A 24105-nucleotide genomic window follows, 5' to 3' on the forward strand; every position below is an offset into this window, starting at 1 on the left:
GCTGCTGATGAACTTTGATTAAAAATAATGCGTTGATTGAAGGGAGTGAGTTTTGTTTGTTAATCACAAAAATGACATAAATAGTTCAAACCTTTATACTTTTTGCTTTAAACTCAATTTTAGCCATCTCCTACATAATGCCTGATTGACGCGATGGGTCATATTTCCCAAGCTATCCTCATAAAACCAAATTTCCCTTTTTAATACAGAAGCAATCTGTTTGAGTTCGTTTTTGTACAAACATTACATAGAAAAGTACCTACTCATTCACACTTGGGTCAAGTTGGATAATGAAGTGCCTCCCCAATATTACAGAGCCGAGCCCGATTATTATCACGCTGTGACAATAGGTTATCACTTGAAATTTGAGACACAAACGACACATGTCATAGAAAATTCAATCATTAATCTGTGAGCGGGGAAACAAAAATAATTAGAGACATACCTCGCCATCCTCCCCCTCTCCGTCTCCCCCCCCCCCCCCTACTCTTACCCCTTCTTCTCACACCGCTCTCATATGTGAATATGAAAAACATGACAGGAAACACTACAATATTTCTCCTCATTCAATATCCGGAATGATTTTAGTTTCGTTTTCAATTTATATACAACTTCAGTTTTCTAACTTGCGTATTTAGAAAATAAGATAATGATAATGAGTTAGAAAGCAGGATGGAAAGTGATACAGGATTGAATTTTTCGCAAGAGGCTTCCTCTGGCATGGAGTCTGAATCAGAGGTAAAATTATTAGAGTGTGTTGAATCTTCAAAATAACTTCACATTCATTTTCGAGACAAGATAGTAGGGAGTTTATAATAGAAATTCTAAATGTACCTCACACACTTGAAACCAATGTCATATGAAAGAGCTGGCAACACAGATTGCAAAACAGTTTGAATTTTGTTTCTATCAGGATTAGAAATGTAGTTACGGCAGTTCAAAGTCTGAAATTTCAGACCGATTTTTACCCCAAAATTACCATTGCAAAGTTGTGACCGAAAACGCGTGATGTTAATAAAAAATGGTTAAAAGTCAATATGGAGTTCTTATCATATATTGTATACCAAAATGTTCGTCTTATCGAGGACAATGCATTTACATTAATAAAGAGGAAGATAAACATTTCAAATTAACACATTATTACATAATATGACGCAAATGTTACATAATCAAAAACTCGGCTAGACGTAAGAAAGAATTTGCTCTATCACTTTTATTTTATTTTGATTTATCCCCAATATCTCACTGAAACAATTGCAAATAATTACCCTCTTTTAATTAATACATAGAGAATAAAAAAGGGTTTGAGAGTATTTAAATGAAAAGATATAAACATGTTGTGTAATGACATAATGAGTTTATTTTTACCTATGGCAATTTAATTGCATATAAATCAAATAAAATGGTAGATTGAAAAAGTTCAAATAAATTGAAACAGATTCCCTATTATAATTAGAAGGAAAGGTCTGGCTTTTAATTCTTTAAACAATTCTGCTGAACCACTTTGGGTTTATTGATATTACATCATTTGAACTGACAATTAATATAATTTTATCCCCCCCCCTTCTCTCTCAATGTATGGGGGTGTCAAAACTAATAGAACTTCTTACCATAATAATTATTAAGGCTAAGGCCTTTAAAATATGGATACACATGATAAACATATCTAAACATATGGGAAAGAAACTTGATGACTTAAAAGTAAAATAAAATTAAATTAAAGCAATTGGTATTTTTAAAATATCGATATTATTAATATCGAATTTCACAAAGAGAAGAAATATACGAACTTTTAAAACAAAAACTATAAAATGCCTATAAATAAAGTTGGAAAGTATGTATTCAAAATAAAAACATAGTAAATAATAGTACTGAAAATATTATGGACTAAATTTAACATAATACATAACTAAATTTAAAATATCGATATGAATATCGATATCGCCCGGCAGCCATGATGAGAAGATAATGTAAACAAGGCATTTCGGCGCAGAGTTAAAAGGTGTCTGCGCATCGATATAGAGCCCTGAAATTTGGCATGAATAAAGTTTAGATGTTATTCTAAAAACAAGCGTTTAAATTTTAAAAACACACGCGGTAAATAAAAAAATAAATGCATTTGAAAATTGCCAAATTTTAACTTCATATAACTTCTGGAATTATTAATGGATTTTTACTTAATTGGCACCATTTAAAAGGAAATTGAAAGACGAAAATAATGATACCAAAATATCTGCTATATTCCTCTTTATAACGAAGTTATGCATCTTTAATTGAACCCCCTAAAACGCGAACGACAATTTCCAGTCACAACTTTCCTATGGGCGAGTTGGGTCAAAATTTGACTGCCACTGCTGCTGCTCACTAAACTGCCTCAAGATAGACGTCAGACTCAGATATCTCTTCTCTAGTAGACTAGTAGAAAGAAAGTAGAAGTAGAGGAGCTAAAAGTTAAAGAAGCTAAGTATTGGTATCACCGGTGCAGCTCTCTAAAAAAAATTTTTTAAATGATTTGAAAACTAATAAAGCAATTTTGGGGAGGCCTACCGAAAGCTCCTACGCCCCAGTCTTCTTTCAATTTGTATTTTCACGTTGATCTTTTGTCATGTTTTTATTTATTCAATTTGTAATCATATAGAACCATTTTAAAAACTCTAGAACAAACCTTGATATTGATAGCTTTGTGAAAGTTTAAAGTTTCCTAATTTGACCATTGTTTTGGTTCACGGCTGCCATTTTGGTTTGTGAAGTATTGAAAGGCAGTGCAAGGGCAGTCCGAGGTTTTTTTTTCTATTACTATTAGGGTTAGCTCGAGATCGGAGGATTTTTTTTCTATTAGAGTTAGAGTTAGTCATAAGTCTTAGCAAAGGTGCTAGCGTGTTTGTTTTTCCTATTACTATTAGGGTTAGTTAAAGTTACTAGGTTTTATTTTTTCTCGGGGTTAGTTGAGGGAATATTGAGTTGTTTCCCTTTGTAGGAGCTTTCGTTAGGCCTCCCCAATTTTGTAATTTATTCTATAGCGGACAGGAAGCCAGCGCAAATTTTCCATAGGTGGGGTGATATGGTCGAATATTCTTTTTTGATATATATTATGCGGGCTGCTTCTAAATTTTGTAGTAAATGAGCTTTTATATAGTGCAAGCACAATATCCACTAAACGTGCTCAAAGCGCTTTACAGGGGGTCCCTGGCCAACAGCAACACTTAACACGTAGGGCTGGACATGACGCCTATTATATTAGGCGATATTCAATTTTTTCGGACAGAGACATTGCTGTTAACAGTCAGGTACTCATTTTACTCCTGAGTGCGGTGAGAGAATGTGAGTAAAGAGCCTTATCCAAGGACTCAACTATGCGCTGAGCAAGGCTCGAACCCAGGACCTTCCGATCCGAAAGCGATTGTCATACCACAAGACCACATAGCTGGTTGGGTGTAATTTGTTAGTTAAATTCAGTGGGAGACCTGACAAAAGGATTTGCAATCCTTTCTTTAAAAAATATAGCCTTGTGGAGCACATTGTTCTTATTTGAGTCAATAAAAAAATTGATACGGCGCACAACTCTACTGAAAGATTTGAAAAATAGAAATGTATTTTTTACAGATAGATATAAACAGATAACTTGATTTCCTTTTATGATTTAAAGTCAGTTTGAAAGTTCGTTAAGTCAAACAGATATCATAAAAAATTTACCGAAGACACTAACATCTCATGGCCACACCCTCAACTCTATCTGTCCTTACTTCCGTTGTGTTGATTTAGCGGTGATCAGTGTTGTTATGTAGTAGTGTGTTCTCATTGCGTGTATGTTTATATGTGTGCGTGTGTGTATGTAGGTGTGTGTGAATGTGGTTGCGTGGAAGAAAAAAAAAAGGGGGGGGAGAGGGTGTCCATCAAGTAGAGAAATTCCTGAGCAAGGGGGGGGGGGGGGGGGGGGGAGGGGGGTGTGTTTGCTAGGAACTGTCAAATTGGCATTTTTCAGCAAATCGTGGCATTCATAGTGATATAATTCACTTGATCATATGACGGTATTCAGATTTACAGAAATTTTAAACATGTTTCACCGATTAACATCAACTAATATTACTGCTGATATTACTGTCATTTTTATGCCATCGATGTGATAATTATTGCCCTGGGAAATATTTAGTTAAACGTTTCGGCAAGCTGTCAATTGGTTCTGTCTAGCTTCTAGCCCGAACAAACCAAAAGTAGACAGATTCGGGGACTTGCTATTTTTCGCGTCCGCTTCAGATTTTCATTTGACCTCACATAAGTAAAGGGGAGACATTCCTACATCCCCAGTATTCATTCAATTTGTATTTTCACCGTTGATCTTTTGTCAGGCGTTTATTTATTCAATTTGTCATCATATAAAAGCGTTTTAAAAACTCTAGAACAAACCTTGATAGATTTGTGAAAGTTTAAAATTTCCTAATTTGACCATTGTTTTGATTCTCGGCCGCCATTTTAATTTGTGAAGTATTGAAGGTAGTGCAAAGCACTCCCAAGTAAAGCGTGGTAAAGACTTGCGACTTATTGATATTGATATCTACTGACTGATAAACTAAAATCATGCTGAATAAAGCAAGGCAGCGACGACAAGCACATCAATTAAAATGTGCATCTAATCGTAATCAAGCTAATCAAGAAAATGATTCAGGCAATATCGAATGAAAATAGTTCTTTGCCCGCGAAATTGCGGGCTTTTTACTAGTTTTATCAAGTTTTGATAAAACCAAAGAAACCATTCATTTCTTGGTGACATTTTCAGTTAAAAACTTTCTGACGTGGAATATTCTTTTGATTTCAAAACTCAAAGTAAAGATTTGCAGACATTATAATTATGATTATTGGCATGGAATGACATGGATTGAATAGCCATTGGTGTAGTGGGATAAGTTGTTGCAATTTTGGAGGTCCTTCATGGGATTGGTTAACTGGAATATCGTTTACTTGGAGTGCGTAACAATTCTGTTCCTATTAAGTGACTTGCAACTGAATTTTGATGATTTGAATCTGAATATGAATGTCATTCGATGTCGATTCAATTCCGAGTATTTGTATTTGAGGGCAGAGAGAGAGTTGGTGGATGTGGCAGGTATTGTTTGTGATGAGGCTGCAGTAGTTTGATAATCTTTGCTTGAAGGTGTCTAAATCCATTAAGTTCACACATGATTCGGGATGAGCGTTCCAATCTTTGATGGTGGAGAGTGCAACTGAATACTTGAAGATGTTTGAATTTGTATATTGGTGCAGATTGATAAAAGAAGTCAACTTTGTTTCTGACTTGTATAGTTTGTAGTTGGAGCCAAAAATTTGGAATTCTTTGGTTTTCATTAATTTTTGTTTTTGTTTTTGTGTGCAGGTCTGTTGTATATTAATAATTATGATAATACTAATAATAATAATAATACTACTAATAATAATAATAATAATAATAATAATAATAATAATAATAATAATAATAATAATAATAATAATAATAATAATAATAATAGGAACACAAACACAGCACACAGATAAATCCCATCTCTCTCTCTCTCTCTCTCTCTCTCTCTCTCTCTCTCTCTCTCTCTCTCTCTCTCTCTCTCTCTCTCTCTCTCTCTCTCTCTCTTCTAATTCAGCCAATTATTGTTCAGTCAATTGTTTGATCTTTACTAGAAGTTTTGTTGATTTCTTTGATAGTTGTTGGGATAAATGTGTAATTCATCGATAGAGAAGATGCAACAAGATAGACATTATGTGGTAACTTTTTCATCACTTTGAAATTCTATCTTCAAAACTCATAGTTTAATTTTTACATTTATTTTATTCAAGGCATCTTTTGTTGCTGCAATTGAAACACCAGCATCGACAAGTGAATTGAAAGAAATGTTGAAAGAAGCCGGTACAGAATTGACAGTGAAATATATTACAGGTTGGGTGATGATTGTTTTGTTATTTTAAAAAAAAATAACCTTATGCATAACATTGTTTCCAAACTGGGCAAGCTAATAGCATAATGGTTGAATCACCTGCCTGTGAAATATTCTTGAGTACTCTGTATCATTTTGCAGATCTATTCTGCTGTCCTCTGATAAAATACCATTTTACCACTTAAATACGAGACTACAAAAGTAGTCCCTGGTATACAAATTTTTGATAAGTCGTGTGTCATTTTAATCAATCAATTTATTTATTCTGGTTCTATGGGCCTTAACCAATGTGTACATATTGGCATGTCTTACATCTGAACCCACTTTTAGGCCTAGTTTAACATTGTTCTAATGGACAATATTTTGCGTAATTTTTAAAAGATTTCCATTACAACAATGAGCCCATAAGGAATTGGGTTATCAGACCTGCAAATAAGTGTACATCATCCTTAACTCTTGAACTACTTACAAAAAGACCAGAACCCCCCCCCCCCCCCCCCTTCATTCACCCTCCCATCCCCCACCACAAAATAAAAAAAAAAAAAATACATGAACCAGTCAAACTTGTATAAGTGAAAAAAATTATGCTGAAAATATGACTTAAAGTGGTTTTATTTTTTTTAGAGAGGGTCATTGCCTTAACGACAAACTGTGATATGACTGGTATAGACAGATGTTCAATTTTTGATAATGTCCTAAATTGTCATTTAAAGTTTTCAATCCATTTTAATGCTCTAAAATTTTATTATCGTCAGGTGGAATAACTTTTGAAGAGTTTTATAACGAATTGGAAAAAAGACGAGCAAAGCAGAAAAAGAACACAGCTTCTACAAGTCAACCTGGTACTTCTCAGTTACATCTTTATCAAATAAAGCCCAACATTCCTCAATTTGATAAGCTGATGGAAGATGATAATGAAGACAATGAATCTGATGGTTATGAGGACGATGATGACAATGATGATGGTTGTCTTGATTCTGGGGAAGTGGTTGACAAAAAAGATAAAGACTGGCAGCCAAATAGCAGAGAATTAAAGGAATTAAAAAGAACAAGTGGTAAGTAAATTTTCATGGTGCCATGAATAAGTCCTTTAATCTCATCAAGACATGTTGCTGAACATTGAATTAAGTTTTCAGTATGGATCTATTTTTTCATTCATAGAAACGTGTATAAAACAAAATGTAGTTGATAAATGTTGTTATATGAATGAAAGATTAAATGATCTTGATGGCTGCTGCTCTTCAAATGATGGAATGATTATTGCCATAATCATTTTGTTGAGCGAGGTAAATGATTGTTAGAATACATTTAGAAACTGATGCCTTTCCAAATATCTACGCTATCACCTATGTAGCGGTCTCCTTGATGTAAATCCAAACGGCCCCTTTACAGTGTCTTCTTTATATTCAATCAAGCTACCCTCCATGAGATGATTGTCTTGAAAAAGTTTTAAACATTTAAATATTTTAATCTTTTCAAGAATCCTATTAATATTTTGTAAAATTGATTATATATCTGTTTTCAATCTTTCAGGTCGAGGAAAAAAGAAAGATGATGGTATACCGTTCAGGAAAAAATCAGCGGTAATTTTATTGACTATTATTATGTTCAGGAAAAAATCAGCTGTAATTTTATTGACTATTAAGGAAGGAATGTGAGATAAAAATATTAAGAGATATGTATGAAACAGTGCCAGACAAAATAGAAAGAAAAATACAATAAAAAATGATCCCCAAATAAATCCCCAAGAATTCCACCTGCCTTTACCAGTTGAGGTAGCTGATCTTTTCTTGTAGTTTTCCTTCTGCTTTGTCCGCCACCGGCACTGTTCTATACTCACTTTTTCAGGTGATTTGACTCGTTAGACTCTTTAATTGCTTTTGAAATTGTTTTAACGATCTGTCGTGGATTATGGTGAACAAATTTGTTTCTTTTGAATGATAACTGCTTTACATTTTGATTTTATGGAGACTATTGCGATACTCTCAACAACTAGGATTGGAAAGACATTATTACTGATGTCTGCCAAAGACCAAGCTCTTAAATGATTGACCAACTGGCATTATTTAACTAGTGGAAGTTGTTTTATATTGGTGAGTAATGCTGAGGGAATTGATTGCATCCATTTATATTGACAGAAACCTAGGAAACAAAGATATGAAATTCCCAAGTATTTAGCCAACCAGCATGGACAAGCAATGCTTCTGAGAGCCCAGGGGAAAGTGGATGAGGCCATGATGTTGTTATTTGATATTATTGAAAAAGGTACATTAGTTGTTCATCTTGTGCTATCCTAGAGTTATGTTGTGTAAGGCAATAAATACATATTGTGTCAAAATTGAGCACTGGATATTGCAATTCATTAAACCTGAAAAGAGGCGCATTTAACAGTTCTCAAAAATGTTGACATAATCTTACCAATTTAAATTCCCGAATATTCTCTGATTAATGGCATATATGAAAATACAATAAAAATGACATCAAAACCCCCCACATTTGGGTAACTACTATTGTTTTAGATTTCTGTTTCAAAAGATGTGTACTTAAGTTCCCCACCATGACCCATCTCAACCTTTACCTTAGATCCCATGTAGGTTATCAAGATAGCGAGTAATTGATCCCTCTTTCAATGCATCAAAAGAGAGCATACTCTGTAAAGAAATTCAATGGAACTAAATGTTAACTTATTTTAATTCATAAATTCAAGGATAAAACGAAATGTTGACTGGGAGTTTCGAACCCAATCATGTCACCTGGATCAAATATTGTTTTGATTTATTTATTATCCACTGCCTCAATAATGTATTATTTTTAAATGTTTAAAATTGAATTTCAATCATGAAATTTGACTGAAATTCATTAACTGTTGTTGAGTAATGTATGTAGTCTCTAATGTAATTCTCAGTTTAATCCCAACACTGCAGTAGTGGGTAACTTTTTTGGTGACTTGAGTGTTTAACAAAACCTTTAAAGCTTCTGCTTTAGCTTCATAAATTTGTAAGAATGTTCGTTCAGTATTGTATCTATGTTATCATATTTTCTCATTTCATCGCGAAAATTAATTTTATGAATATGTACATTTTAATCTAATATTTTTTGTGTGCTGTAAATGACCTTAGTTGTGTTTGGGACTGGAAATCAAAAAGCCCTCTATTTTCATATACATTTACACAAATATGAAACAGAAGGTTGAATACAGCTATTTTTCTCAATTCACATGTTGTAACAAAAAATAATTATGTGATTTTGTGTCTACAGCACCGTATGCTGCAGCTCCCTTCAAGACCCTTGGAAGTATTCATGACGAAAAAGGCGACCTGGAACAGGCTTTAAAGGTAACAGATGTGGTGATACTGTATATTGATTTCAGTGGCAGTGAGAGGAGATTTCACATCTAGAAATAAGTTTTGTTTTTCAAGATATATAGTGTTTGATATTCTACGTAGGGCATGTATTTAAAATATGCTATAATCCACAATTCATTACTATTACTTTCATAACAGGAAGTTTGTATGTACCACATCATAGTTTTGTTGAGCTTTGCCACCAATGGATCCAGATATCAGGGTGTCTGTATAGTAATATACAAAAATCATTTGCTTGCATCAGTGTTGGACAGATAAGGGTAACCTCGAATAATTTCCGATCAGTTTTGTAGTCAAAATCAGGCCAGTCATATGTTAGTCTGATGCTTTCCAGTGATCATCATATAACTTTTTGTATTTCACACTTTAAATGTTTAACTAGTTCTACATGGTGTCTGCAAACTTGAAGAGATCAGACATTCACGAATGGTTTGACATCAGCGACATGTGGCTTGAGCTAGACAACGAGAAGATGGTCTTGATGTGCTTTGTCAAAGGTGCAGTCTTACTTTCTCTATGATTAATTCCTGTTATCAATAATATGCTCCAGTTCTTAAGGTTCAGAGATATTTTACTTTCAGATATGAGTTTTAGATGGAATGTTAGGGAATATTACTTAGCATTAGATGGTTTTAAATAGGTCTCAATGAAGTATATGTTTATTTTGTGAATTTCAAATCGCTAAGTTATAGCTTTGTGATTGCCTTTACTAGTGCTGTCATATTTTTATCAACTTTTATTACTATTTCAACTGTATTTCTAAAAACTAAATATGTTAATAAAGAAACGTTCATTTTAAAAATAAAGAAAATTATTAAAGACTAAAACATGTAGCATAGAGTGTGAGAAAATAAAAATTAAAAAAAAAAATTAAGATTGAATAAATCAGAATGTCTCAATTTGCTTGATGTTAAAGTGAGACACATCCTGGATTTTGGGTCTCGTGGTATGTCTTATTTCAAAACAAGTCACTTGCTAGTATTTTGTAAAGGATGAAAATTGTTATTATCTTGGTTCAAACATTTATTCATAAATTGCCATTGCTTGATAGATAATATATCATGATATGTATAAATTAGCAAAGTTTCTTTAATAAATCATCTGTTGTTAAATTTTTACAGCCTTCAAGTTTGCCAGAACTAGTAGTGATAAATTAGATGTGTTGGGCAGGCGTATCATGCACTATGAAAAAATGAACTATCCACAAAAGACCATCATATTATGCAAGGATCAAATGATTCCATTCATGTTAGAGTCCAAACCCGAGCAAGTTTTGGAATTTGCCAGAAGTGTTGCTAAGGTACATAGATTTTTTAGTATTATCTTTGTTTCTGTTTAAAAGTTATCAAATATGTTTGGAAAAAAATCGAAACTAAATAGTAGATCTATGAACTCAAAAGAGTCAATGATGCCACCCTTGAGGCTCTATTGCAAAATATTTCCGTACAGATCTCAGAGACTCAAGTATTTAATCATGACTGAGCTGAAAATCTCACCTGCCTGACCTGTTGGTTTTACCAGGATCTGTGGTGGCCACTGCACTTGATGATACTGCAGTCCTTTCAATTGTTATTTGTCCTTACTGATACAGGCAACTTCACGTTGAGACCACCTGAGCGATGAGATAATTTGTTAGAGAGCAAAAGCAGCTGTGGCTGACCTTTGTTTCTTTTTCCCTTCAGCTTTGCCTTAATAAGTCACGGTCATTAAGTTGTGTTTCTTTTTTTTTGAGAGGCACAATAGATATATTTTGATTTTCTTGAATTAATGATTGTCAGTGGTCTGAACTTCTTATTTTTGGTCGACATGTAACAGTCCTCTATGTCAGTGGTCCTCCACCCCTGATCTGTGGACAATGGTGCTCTTTAAATGCCTGAATACACTTAGTTGCTAAAACAAAGAAAGCTAAAATATAAATAATGAATGCCCCTTCTCCCGCCTTAATAGGCTACTGTAATATTGTCAAACGTATACTTGTCCATAGTGAAAAAGAGGTTTGGGGTCATTGCTGTCAATTCTGTGATTCTGAATGGTTATGGCGGCCTGAAAAAAAAAAGTATAAAATAACTCATGTTGCAGTGATTGCTGCATGGCCCTGTCTGGCTTGTCTGTCGAGGCATTATCGTAGCGTTTTCCAATAATCTCATATTACTTAAAATTGTTAATGTCCATTAAATTCACAAACTCAGTTGTGGTCAACTGTTTATGTTTTTAGATATTGCAGATATAAAATTTTGTATGATATTTGTTGTTCTCATAAACTCAGTTTTTTAATTTTTGATTATTCAAATTGACTGTCAGTTAGTATTAATCCATTTCAGGAGTTTATCGAAATTCAAGAAATAAATCTTGCTATATCCTGCATGTTGAATTACATCAAGGAGTTGCCCAGTGTTATTGATTCTGAAGGTAAGGTTGTTTTAACACATCAATACTGGTTTAACCCCCATCCCTTTGTATTCTTTTGAGAATACTGTTTCAAAAGTTTTGTCATGCTTATTTTCATATAGATATATTTAGCTTAAAAAATGAAAATGAAAATCTAAATTTTAACAATTGCAGTACTTTTTTTTCAACCCTTCTTTTTTAATTGTTCGATTTATTTATATTAAATGTCTATATCACTATTAGTTGAAGCCTATTACATTTGTCCCTTTACTTATAATAATAATGATAATTTAAGTGACATATACAGCTGAGTGTAAATCTCTCTCTTCTGGGAGGTACATGAAGTCTGAATTCAGTTATTTAAAACATTTTTGCGATGGTGATTTATTAACAGTATCAATTCAAGACAATATTTTTGATCTCATGATCTTTGAAAATATTTTGTAATACAAACTTATCTATTTCTGCTCAGATGTTCATCTCTTGGTGGAACTTCTAATGTCCCAAAAGAACTTTCAAAAATGTTTAGAGGTAGGTGACTGAATGGGGAAAGAGATCAAAAGAAAAGTTAAAGCAGAAGATTTACGAGGTATTTTTAAATAGATATGGATATGTTGTAACCAAATTTTATGAACAGAAACAAAATCTCGTGCAATTTGATGTTCTTTAAGAATTCTCTATATTGTCACATTTTTCTTTTTTCCGGAATCACCAGATTACCACTAAACTGTGTGGTGTAGAAATTGTTACAGGTTCAACCGACGTCAACTCATTAAATGTCGAACAATTTTTTGCTGATCCTGCAAGCAAGCTAGAGGGAATAACAAAGTAAGATATTTTTTAATGCCGCTTAACACCCAACTAAGTTTACTTCAATCATCAAATTCACAGACTTTTGCCATTTGTATGGACATTTATGCTGCTTTTGATATCTGTTTTTCATAAAGGTGTACAAATCAAAAACTTTTTCATTAATTTGCTCATAAAATATTGATGGGGCTTCTGTGGCTTTTAGTGTCACAGGCTTTCGACCAGTCTCTGTATTTCTGTTTTTATATACATTTTTTAAAAATGTTCATCTTTTTTGGTTTTTAACTCCCGAGCCAACACACAGTCTATTTGTTAACTCTTCATATTCCAAATGACAGAGATGCTGCTGGAGATGTGAATAAGTAGAAGCATGCTTTGTCTCTCCTGACAGAAAGTCAAATTAGTTAATCCGTAATTAAGGAATGAAATGTTGTTGAAATGAAATGACCAAAGCTACATTGGAAAATGCAATAAAAAATGTATTTTTATTTTTATTTTTCCAGCTGAGTAAAACTGATTTTATCTCACCTCAATGCCTTCTCCCCAATTTAACTTTATCAAGTTAAACCACACCATATCCATCCAAAAGGAAATATAAATTATGAATTTGTTTAATTAAGAGAGATGGATATTCATTTATTTATAAACATGACTTTAGATCTTAGGTTAATGTTGTTGTTGTTATTGTTGTTGTTGAAAGAATTTATATCCCCCCCCCCCTTCCCCACCCCCCTCCCTTACATGTAGAACATTCACATTTGGGTCTAATCAGACCGGACATTTCTGGACGATCTTGGGACTCTCTCTTTAAAAAAAAGAACTAAGGTTTTCCCCAAAGGTAGAACCAATGTTCGAATATACATTATATTGCCACGAAATAGCCATCGATGTAATGATACTTTTTGAATAGTAATAATATATAGTGATAATTGCGCAGAGCAAATTAACTGATCATTGTCTATTTGCTTTTGGGTTCATGACTCAATCAGAGGTATTGTTTATTGTTTCTGAATATGTTTTGTATTTTGTATCTATATAATATATATTATATTCCATTTCATTGGCCTCCCATTATATTATGGTTTCAAATTTCTTTTTCTTTTGTAGCCTGTCAGTGCCATCCATGATGCCAATGGATTTGAAATGTAAATTGACTCAATGTCTACTGCTGGGTCAGGCTGTTGCTTCTGTCGAAGTGCTGACGGTAATTTCAAATTTGTAATAATAATAATAATAATAATAATAATAATAATAATAATAATAATAATAATAATAATAATAATAATAATAATAAGAATAATAATAAAGAATAATAATAGTAATAAATAATAATAATAATAATAATAATAATAATAATAATAATGATGATAATGATACATCTTTATTGTCCATAGATATGGCAATTTGTCATTTAGTTACACTTGATATAACGTTATATGATAACTATGATATTAAGCAGATATATCACTTCAATCTACTCTTTTTCTATTTCTCTTCTTCTCTTTCCCTCATGGGCGTGTGCACACACACACATATACACACAACATAGATGATGCATTTCGTTTTCAATTTGTTGCATTTGTGGTAATCTTACATTAAATATTATCATCATTATCGATTGCATAATATTGCATTCAGGGTTCAACTCCATACCACACTTTTGCTAAATGAGAAAAAATTGACTGCATTTTTCATTTAAATTATATATAGAGATGAAATTTATCCGTTCTTAAAAAAATATAACATTGTGGAGAACGTTGTGCTTATTTGAGTCAATAAAAAAATTGATGCGAAATGTATTTTTTACAGATAGATAAACAGATAACTTGATTTCCTTTTATAATTTAAAGTCAGTTTGAAAGTTCGTTAAGTCAACCAGATATCATAAAAAATTTACCGAAGACACTAACACACTCATGGCCACACCCTCAACTCTATCTGTCCAGTAGAGTCCTTACTTCCGTTGTGTTGATTTAGCGGTGATCAGTGTTGTTATGTAGTAGTGTGTTCTCATTGCGTGTATGTTTATATGTGTGCGTGTGTGTATATGTATGTGTGTGTGTGTGTGTGTGGTATACATGTGTGTGTGTGTGTGTTTTGGAATGTGGTTGCGTGGAAGAAAAAAAAAAAGGGGGGGGGGGTGTCCATCAAGTAGAGAAATTCCTGAGCAAGGGGGGGGGGGGGGTTTGCTAGGAACTGTCAGATTGGCATTTTTCAGCAAATCATTGCATTCATAGTGATATAATTCACTTGATCACATAACGGTATTCAGATTTACTGAAATTTTAAACAAGTTTCACCGATTAACAACATCAACTAATATTACTGCTGATATTACTGTCGTTTTTATGCCATCTATGTGATAATTATTGCCCTGGGAAATATTTAGTTAAACGTTTCGGCAAACTGTCAATTGGTTCTGTCTAGCTTCTAGCCCGAACAAACCAAAAGTAGACAGATTCGGGGACTTGATATTTATCGGGTCCGCTTCAGATTTTCTTTTGATCTCAAATAAGTTCAGTAAAGGGGAGACATTCCGAAAGCTCCTACATCCCCAGTATTCATTCAATTTGTATTTTCACCGTTGATCTTTTGTCAGGCGTTTATTTATTCAATTTGTCATCATATTAAAGCGTTTTAAAAACTCTAGAACAAACCTTGACAGATTTGTGAAAGTTTAAAATTTCCTAATTTGACCATTGTTTTGATTCTCGGCCGCCATTTTAATTTGTAAGTATTGAAGGTAGTGCAAAGCACTCCCAAGTAAAGCGTGGTAAAGACTTGCGACTTATTGATATTGATATCTACTGACTGATAAACTAAAATCATGCCGAATAAAGCATGGCAGCGAGGATAAGCACATCGATTAAAATGTGCATCTAATCGTAATCAAGCTAATCAAAAAAAATGATTCTGGCAATATCGAATGAAAATAGTTCTTTCCCCGTGAAATTACGGGCTTTTTACTAGTCATTTTTAAAAAGAGATGTTAGCTTTTATGAAAGCCCTCGTGTTTAAGTTTCGAAAAATTCAGATTTTAAGCAACGTTTACAGAGATAAAAGAGAAAGATTTGGATCGTTTTGGACTTTTTTCACAGCAGAACAATCTGAATTAAAGACTGCAGCGGTCATAATCATATCTTTTCACACCATTGTTGGATCCATTTCAGACCCTCCTTCCAGCTCTTAAGTCAATCAGTGCATATCTGTCCCAAGTTATATTCCAAGAGAATGTGTTCCATAGTCTGCATTGGGTGTCCGCTCGTAGTGGTAAAATGAAGTTACGGGGGAGACAACTCAGAATACAATATGTAAAAATTGGTTTTTAAAAGTTTTATTTAATTGATGATCTATGATTTTAAAAAAAATATGTCACCCATCTTTGCCTCTCTCAAATGGTCTCAATTTGACCAATTTCTTGTTGGTTTTTATTTTTTGAGAAATGTAATTTCATTTTTGGGTGATTCTTTTTGCAACCAGACAGGTGATCATGTGCATAAACCATCATTGCACTAAGCCCTGTTACATGCTGTTTACGTGTTATGGAAAGAACTGTGTTATCCAGGTAACACCATAGGCTATTCAGCTTATATTTTTGAGGAAGATAGTTTTTACCTTTATATAGAAATATGGCTGCTGTCTTTGGAGACATTTAGGTAATAAATGGAACGAAAATGATTTTTTTTCTACATCAATGAAACAGTTGTTAGAACATTTGCAATTTATTTTAACATGTTTGTCTGTTTAGAGATGTGCATATGTAAATAAGGAAAAACATATTTATGGCATTAAATCCTTTTCAAATTAATTTTTCCTTTATATTTATCAGGATTTAATCGCTGATATAGGTGCTTCCGATGTTGAAGAGTATGGCGATATTCATTACGACATTGCTGAAACTCTGATTGAGTGTGGACACACCGAAAAGGCTAAACCATTGCTGGAGATTCTAGTGCAATCAAGTTCTTTCAGCAAAGTAAGTAAAGTAACAAGATAATGCTGAAGATAAGGAAATAACCAATGATCTCATCGACTTCATTGATTGCAATTTTGGTGAGAATGAGAGATGAATAAATTTTATGATCAATTTTTTGAATATTTTGTTTTTTGTTGTAGCTTCCTTTAACTTTATGCATAATTTTTTTGTTTGTTTCTCATTCGAAAATTTTTTGGAATGAAGATACAAAATAATTATCCCACACGTTCAGTGTCATTATGTTATGAATTTTCTTAAGACAGACTCGTCCATTTAAATGTTGGAATAGTTAACAGATATTTCATAAAAGTTGCTTGAGTATCGAAAAATCTTCCCCAGGCTGCAGTCTGGTTGACTTATGGACAGTGTCTCAACTCTCTAGGAGAAATTGCTGAGGCTTGCAAGGCATTTGAAAAAGTATTAGAAATGGCACCTGGACACTATGGGGCAAGAGTCACGTTATCTTCATTGAGACAACAGATGGGTCAGCATGACCAGGCTCTAGAGCTGCTGTCTAAAGGTTGTTTATTCATCATTCTTTTCTACTTTTTAATGTATTATGCAACCAAAAGTCACGTTCTGAGTCTGCACTGGAACACGGATAAATGATAGTTCACAACAGTGCATTTATGTTTATAGATGGACTAAACGAGCCTTTATTTACTTATTTTTTGGGAAAAGGTTTGATTTTTAAAAGTTTTGTTTTTATCACCTGCTCTGAATTATATGATACGTTTACTTGACAACAAATTTTCATTTGCATTGTTGGGCTATATTGATCTTTTACTTCTTGATAGCAGACTTACTTAATGGAACTGAGAGGATTTCACTCTCGTGGAATTGTATTTTTTAAACCTATGTATCTGATATACCTCTATTCTTAAACGTTAACATTTTTCTGGCTGAAATCTATTTTGATAAAGCTTTTGTAAACTCAATTTCTAGCCTTTTACAATAAATATTTGATATATTTTTACATGCAAGATTAATTCTGCTAAATATTAGAATTCTAACAATGTTTTAACCAGACCCTACTAAAGAAGATGGTGCCAACACTGATCAGTTGTTGCTGTTACGGAAGTGCCAACTCCTTCATTCTCAAGGGAAAATGAGTGAATTTGTCATCACTGCACAACAACTGTTATCTTTTAATCTCAGAGGATTGTCTAAACCAGATTTCATAAAAGGTATGGCTGATTATTTTTACTTAAAAAGATTAAAATTACGCCCTTCCACCATGGCACCATTCAATACCGTTGCCTAGACATTCTATCACACAAGTTGTTTGATGTCAACAGGAATCACCCATGTTGTCCAAAGATTTTGTCTTAGAGGATGTAAAAATAGAACTTCATGTATAAATTCCTTATTGTATTTTAATGTTGTTAAATGAAATTTAACATTGGTTGTGATGACATTGTGCCACATTTACAATGAACATATTGCAAGAAATTAAAAAAAACCAATTAGACGACACTGCTCTTGTTGATTTGAACAGAATATTTTTTTTCTGTATTCTCCAGCTATTCTTAACTCAAGGACAACAAAGCATAGAATAAGAATATTCCCTCAAATGCTGAATTTAAATAAGGAACACATAACTGGTGAGTTGTAGTTGTTTATTCTGTGTTCATTTTATAGTTGTGAGTAGTAGTTTTGGCTTTCTGTGCTCATTTGTAATGTAATGATGATACGAATCTACAAAGTTATAGCTGTCACTAGAAAAATGAGCTTTTATAAATCAAAATATCCACTTAATGTACCCAAAGCGCTTTACAAGGGGTCCCAAATTGGCAGCAACATTGAACATATAGGACAAGACAATTTGACAGTAAGGCACTATTTCATTTTTATTTCATGGCAGAGATGATCTTTCTCGCCTGACTCATTTTGCACCTCAGTCCGGTGAGGGAATTTGAATATGTCTTTTTCAAGGACATAACTTTAGATGCACTATGGCGAATGCATTAAAAAAATATCCATTAGGGACACTGATTTTTTTGTTTTGTTTTCGTTTTTGGATTACTTTTTCCCTGTATGTTTTTTCTGGTTTATTTTGAAACATCTTACATCATTTTCGATTTTTATGGTAATTTTCAAAGCCAATCAGTCATATTTTATTCAAGTGGTATGAGACTCAGAAGACAAAATACTGCAACATTAAAAAAACAAAAAACAGTCTTGATCATTTTAGGATGATTTGATCTTATGCTTTTCTTTTTGCACAACTTTTCTTAATTTTGATTTTTTATATGCCTACTTCCCCATTGTTACCTTTATATTTTCGATTTTTTTTGTTTTGTTTTTGATATGCATTTAGAGCATATTCTCATATCTGTGTTTTTGCCTGTATTATGTTTGTTTGTGTGTGTGTATTTGTGTGTGTGTGTGTGTGTGTGTGCTTTCTGCTTTGTCCGACACTTTTTAGGTTTTTCTTTTTTCCAGAGCCTTTTTCAGAGACTATTATACTTTGTTTTGATCTTTCTCTCTAAAGAGGCAGCATCTCTATCTGATCAGGTATCCGAGCTTCAAAAATCAGAACAAGTCAAATTTAGGAAACAAGTGTGGGATATATATGGCAAAGTAAGTCAAAGATTTTTTTCTCTTGTCTTTATTAGATTCATTTTCCCTTAGTTGAACAGAACACTAAATCTATGATCAACGAGGTAACAATATGATTCAGGTAATTGAAAAAGGGAGAAAAAGAAGTGAAAACACATTATCATCTGTCCAAAATTTAAATATTGCATTTCTTTTATCTTTTCTTTTTAATCATCTTACAAGTATTGAAACTCAAATAATTGTAATCAAATATAATCCATATTAAGTGATTCTTGCAGAGCCATAACGTCCATGGAAATTGATATTGATAATTGCATACTACCCCTTGGATAGAATAATCCAGGCTAGTCAATCACAAAGTACTTTCCCTTGGATTTAACAGACTCAGTTTCCCGGCCAATGCTGGATGGACAGCAAATTTTATGCAAAATGATGCCCTTAAGGGCATACCGTCAGGTTCTTAATGGCCAGCTAGAACAACCAGACTTAATTTAGGCAGTGTTGTAAGTACATAATCATACTGTTACACTATAGAGACACACATTCATAATAAGGCTGGTGATTATAATTTTCATGTATTTTTCTGAATTCGATTTTTCAAATGGTTGAATCTCCTGCGCACTGTGTTTGACTGGCTTCCCTTTATTAACTGTGATGCAGAAAATTTATTCTCAGAAACTGTCTCTTGGTGAGCTCAGTGATGGTTAACAAAGATAATATGTTTTTTCTTGTAAAGGTCTTGCATCGGAGACGTAGTATATTTCATTTTTTTTTGTCAGTATGAAAATGTAAAAAAGGAGACATTGATCTGTTGATGCACACTGATTAACAATAAGTTTGTATGATGTAATGCCAAAAAATGTCATAAGTGGTAGTTTGCAGGGGTGGGATTAATTTATTTCATAGTTGTCAATAGGGAATGGATGACGATGATAACGATGGTGATGATGATGATTACTACTACTACTACTACTACTACTACTACTACTACTACTACTACTACTACTACTACTACTACTACTACTACTACTACTACTACTACTACTACTACTACTACCACTACTACTATAATAATAAATAATAATAATAATAATAATAATAATAATAATAATAATAATAATAATAATAATAATAATAATAATAATAATAATAATTATAATTAATAATAATAATGATAATAATAATAATAATCGTCGTCGTCGTCGTCATCATCATCATCATCATCATCATCATCATCATCATCATCATCATCATCATCATTCATCATATTTAAATGCAATTTATAGTCACTTTCAATGAATAAATTATAATTAATTAATTACTTTTATTTGATTCTGAAAAAATTATCAAGACTTCCATCTTCACTCAATTGAATTTTTAAATTTTATTTCATAAGTTATGTACAGAAATGTACAAATTGAATCGTCTGGATGAATTGGTCGAATCTGCCATTTTGGCCATCTCCTGTCCAACATTTTGCTTTGACCCAGACGACCCCAGGGCTCTTGTACGTATTTCTGTTTTAATCAATCATAGTGGCTAATTATCCTTTTAAAATTGGGACTGTCCCGATTTGGCAATCTGTAGAAGAAAAAAAAAGGAAGAAAGAAATTAAAAATTGGATTGTTTATGTTTACGGAAATGGCCCTTGCATGTCCCAGAATTATGCTTTTTTGACTAGCAAATTAACACAAGGAACAGAAAAAGGCTCTAAATCTAGACTATATTATATAACATACTGCTGTTTTGGGCCATGACGGTATTTTGCCTCAGGGTGTCCCGTTTTAGCTCTTTGAAAAGTTGGCCGCTCTGACCAACCATTTAATGAAAGATAAATACAATTTTCTTTCAAATCAGAATTATTTCTTCAATTAGCTTAACTAAATAGTCCTATCTGTAGATCTGGTCATTTTTATCAAGAGAACAGAACTTATGGCTTTAATGAAGTCTGAGTTACATTGTAGTTACCGCTCTCTGTTAATATATGACGTTGTGTTAGAATATAATCAAACCACCTCTGTAAACGGTTTATAAAAATTGTTATAAGCAAAAAATTCAAGGAAGATTTAAACATGTGCTTTTGGATGAAAATGATTTTCAATGAGCAATTTTATTGGTTTCAGGATGCAGAGTTTTTGTGTCTCAAGATATGTGTCCTGGGTAAAAGTAAATATTTTGTCAACAACATAGCAAAGGCAGTCATAATGAAGGTGAGTCGTAATGTTTTCCATGCATAACACATTCATGTTATCAGTGAATTACTTTTCTTTGATCAATGAGTTTATTTTTGGATAATATGTTATCCAATCTAGTGTTGTGCCAAGGTGTACAGGACACTGAAAAATGGCTTTAAGATCTAAATAATTAAATTTTATTTGAACTGAAATGCCTTATCGAGAAGAATGGATATTGTTTCTCAAACCACTGAGTCTCAAAATTGTAAAACTCTAACTGTTTTCACTCTAAATTCAGTTTTTTGAACCTGGTTCACCCCAACGTAATAGACGTGTGCTTTTATATTGCGCAATATCCATTAAAAGTGCTCAAAGTGGTTTACAAAGTAATACCGAATTGAAGCAGTAATCCTTCAGAGCCATGAGGCCCATGGAGCCGGAGTTTATCCCAGTTTCTATAGTGTGAAATGGACAATAGAAAACTTGCTACCCTTTGGATAGAAAGCTAATCTACCTCAAAGTACTTATTATTAGATCTAACAGACCCAGCTACCCAATCACTGCTGGGTGGACAGGAGGGTCAGAAAAATAAAAATATTGACTGCACCCGAGATTGATCTCAGTCCCTTTGATTGTGAAGTGAGTGCTTTACCAACTGAGATATCAGGACCCCCCAATTGAAGATGTGGGTCACATATATTGATTATTTGAGGGAGTTTTTATTTGATTTTAAAAGTCATGAAGGCAAAGCTTCACTCAATTGAAAGTTTGAGATTTTGACATTTCAGAGGTTTGAGAAACAATATCTATTGTTCTCAATGATGCATTTCAGTTCAAATAAAATTTCATATTTATTATTCATAGATTATTCTTCATTCATTTTGCCTTTATTCTTGAAATTAAAAAAATATATAATTACCTTTTATAATAATGAAGCTGTTTTAAAAAAAGATTTCTACCCTTGATCGACAGGCAATAGACAAGAATCAATCATGGAATTTATATTGCTACATCAGCACAATCTTCAAGAATGCTGTTGACTTAAGATTTGCTATGAGATGTCTTATGAAGGTAAATGGTGCAAACAATGTAAAATAGACAGGGTTTATGAACATGTGTAATAAAGCTAGAAAATATTTATTGAGAAGTGGTTTCAAGGTTGGGAGAAATGATGATAATCTATTTGGTGAAGTAAAAATTTTAATACAGAGAAATGTGCTGTAGTTTTATTCGAAAACATTTGCAGGAAGAGCGGGAAAAAGGAAGAGCAGGGCAGCATGGTGGGATGAGGAGGGGAATGCCAATTGTGATTAAATATTATCCCTTATCAGTCACTGTCACTGTATCTTTAACACTCCCCTCCCTCAACACTTGTGGAAGTTATTATTTGGATCTGATGATAAGTGTATTTTCTTATTGATCAAATGGATTTCTTTATAATGATATTCAGAATGCTGTCAACATCATCATCATATGTTTTGGAGATTATTCTTTCGTCTCATTCAAAATGTTTACCTGCAATTTAAAACTTGTGCAAAATAGAGAAGGCTTAATGAACAAAAGAGCATTCAGTCTTCTATCTTTATTTAATCAAAGTGTCGAAATTAATAAGGTTTGTTTTTACAGATCACTTTTAATTCTTTATTTCTTTGCTGTCCAGAATCCTGACAGTGTTGCCCTTAAAATGTTGAATGGCAGTGCTAGGCTACTCTCAGGTTCTTATAAACAGGCCTTAGGTAAGAATGATAAGGAAATATAAAAATACACTTAACTGGTATTGAATGATTGATTAGCCTTTAGTAGATAGAGGTTCAGCAAAAGGACTTATTGAGAAGGTTTTAACATTTATAAGATACCGTCAGGTAAATGGTATATTAAGTATGATGGTATGTTATTGCTTTCACTTATTTTGTGTCAGTCATGTGGTTAACGATGTTTTTTAAAATTTACTTTCCAAATGAGTGGACTATGTCAATGTGACCTTATACCAATCAAATCCTTTCGTTTCAGGAGAATTTTTATCTGTTTTCCGCAAAACACCTGACAACGATTTGGCAATCCTGTGTTGTGCATTGTGTTTGACCCACATTGCTTCCCAATCTTTCAATGATAAAAGAAATTTGCTCCTGGCACAGGTTAGTTTGATTGGCTTTGTTTAGTTATTTAATGAAACTAATGTCAATATATTAAATGAAATAGTAAATTCCAATGATTTTTAGGGAACTTTTTTTTAAAATACGAAGGGTCCTTTAAAAAAAGACTTCTTAGTAAATTTGATTTATTGCTTTGAAGCAGCAAAGGAATTTTAGGATTAGTTTCTATGGTTAAAAGTACAATTGAGTACCAGGACAGTTTGAATTAGTCATCTTTTTATTATTTATATATATATTTTTTGAAATTCGTTTAAGGTGACGTGCTTGCTGAATGCTTACAAGGGAGCCAGAGGAGATTGTCAAGAGACATTTTACAATATTGGGCGAGCATTGCAACAAATGAGTGAGTTCTAAGTTTTTTTGGGGGTTTTTTTTGTTTGTTTTTGTTTAGAATTATGAAACAAAACAAATAATTTGCTAAAAAAGATGACCAATTCAGAAATATTTTTGAAAGAAAAATACTTGGTGAAAATAGAGTTGTGCCCCTTGTAACTTCTCATGACTTATTTATTCAATAATTATATTTGTTTCATTAAGTTATAAAATGTTGGTTTGATTTACAATTTGGATTTAATTAGACCTGTAAATTCTCAGTCAATTAACTGAAATCAGTCAATGTGTCAAATTCAAATATTTACTAAAAGGAAAAAGAAAGAAATGAATTTTAAAAAAAAAGAATTCACAAATCGTAGTCGAATGACTGACCGTAAAGTAATTAGGAGTGTTCCACAGCGCTACGCATAGCTCATGGGGACCGTT

The 24105-nt window shown here is 32.8% G+C and overlaps 1 protein-coding gene and 1 long non-coding RNA gene across 3 annotated transcripts in view; one reads left to right on the forward strand and one right to left on the reverse strand.

The window, feature by feature from the left end:
* The first annotated feature begins 580 nt into the window (after positions 1-580).
* LOC144962771 (general transcription factor 3C polypeptide 3-like) overlaps positions 581-24105 on the forward strand; it is a 25783-nt gene continuing 2258 nt past the window's right edge. The window contains exons 1-23 of one of the 2 annotated variants that reach the window (XM_078896010.1): positions 581-738; positions 5821-5920; positions 6674-6973; positions 7452-7501; positions 8057-8183; positions 9177-9253; positions 9666-9780; positions 10405-10583; positions 11605-11692; positions 12144-12202; positions 12387-12499; positions 13589-13685; positions 16311-16457; positions 16797-16977; positions 17486-17644; positions 17981-18061; positions 18952-19040; positions 20416-20526; positions 21143-21229; positions 22166-22264; positions 22854-22929; positions 23204-23328; positions 23602-23689. In XM_078896010.1, coding sequence (XP_078752136.1) covers positions 673-738; positions 5821-5920; positions 6674-6973; positions 7452-7501; positions 8057-8183; positions 9177-9253; positions 9666-9780; positions 10405-10583; positions 11605-11692; positions 12144-12202; positions 12387-12499; positions 13589-13685; positions 16311-16457; positions 16797-16977; positions 17486-17644; positions 17981-18061; positions 18952-19040; positions 20416-20526; positions 21143-21229; positions 22166-22264; positions 22854-22929; positions 23204-23328; positions 23602-23689 — 2614 coding nt within the window. In that variant the 5' untranslated portion in view covers positions 581-672. The remainder of the gene's footprint in view (positions 739-5820; positions 5921-6673; positions 6974-7451; positions 7502-8056; positions 8184-9176; positions 9254-9665; positions 9781-10404; positions 10584-11604; positions 11693-12143; positions 12203-12386; positions 12500-13588; positions 13686-16310; positions 16458-16796; positions 16978-17485; positions 17645-17980; positions 18062-18951; positions 19041-20415; positions 20527-21142; positions 21230-22165; positions 22265-22853; positions 22930-23203; positions 23329-23601; positions 23690-24105) is intronic. The other variant, XM_078896011.1, reaches the window with a different exon arrangement.
* LOC144962772 (uncharacterized) overlaps positions 20384-24105 on the reverse strand; it is a 14084-nt gene continuing 10362 nt past the window's right edge. Inside the window, exon 2 of the long non-coding RNA XR_013643524.1 lies at positions 20384-20600. This is a non-coding gene — a long non-coding RNA (uncharacterized LOC144962772). The remainder of the gene's footprint in view (positions 20601-24105) is intronic.

This window comes from Berghia stephanieae, chromosome 1, assembly GCF_034508935.2.
Source record: "Berghia stephanieae isolate SIO BIC M18660-M18661 chromosome 1, UCSD_Bste_1.3, whole genome shotgun sequence".
Classification (NCBI taxonomy): domain Eukaryota; kingdom Metazoa; phylum Mollusca; class Gastropoda; order Nudibranchia; family Aeolidiidae; genus Berghia; species Berghia stephanieae.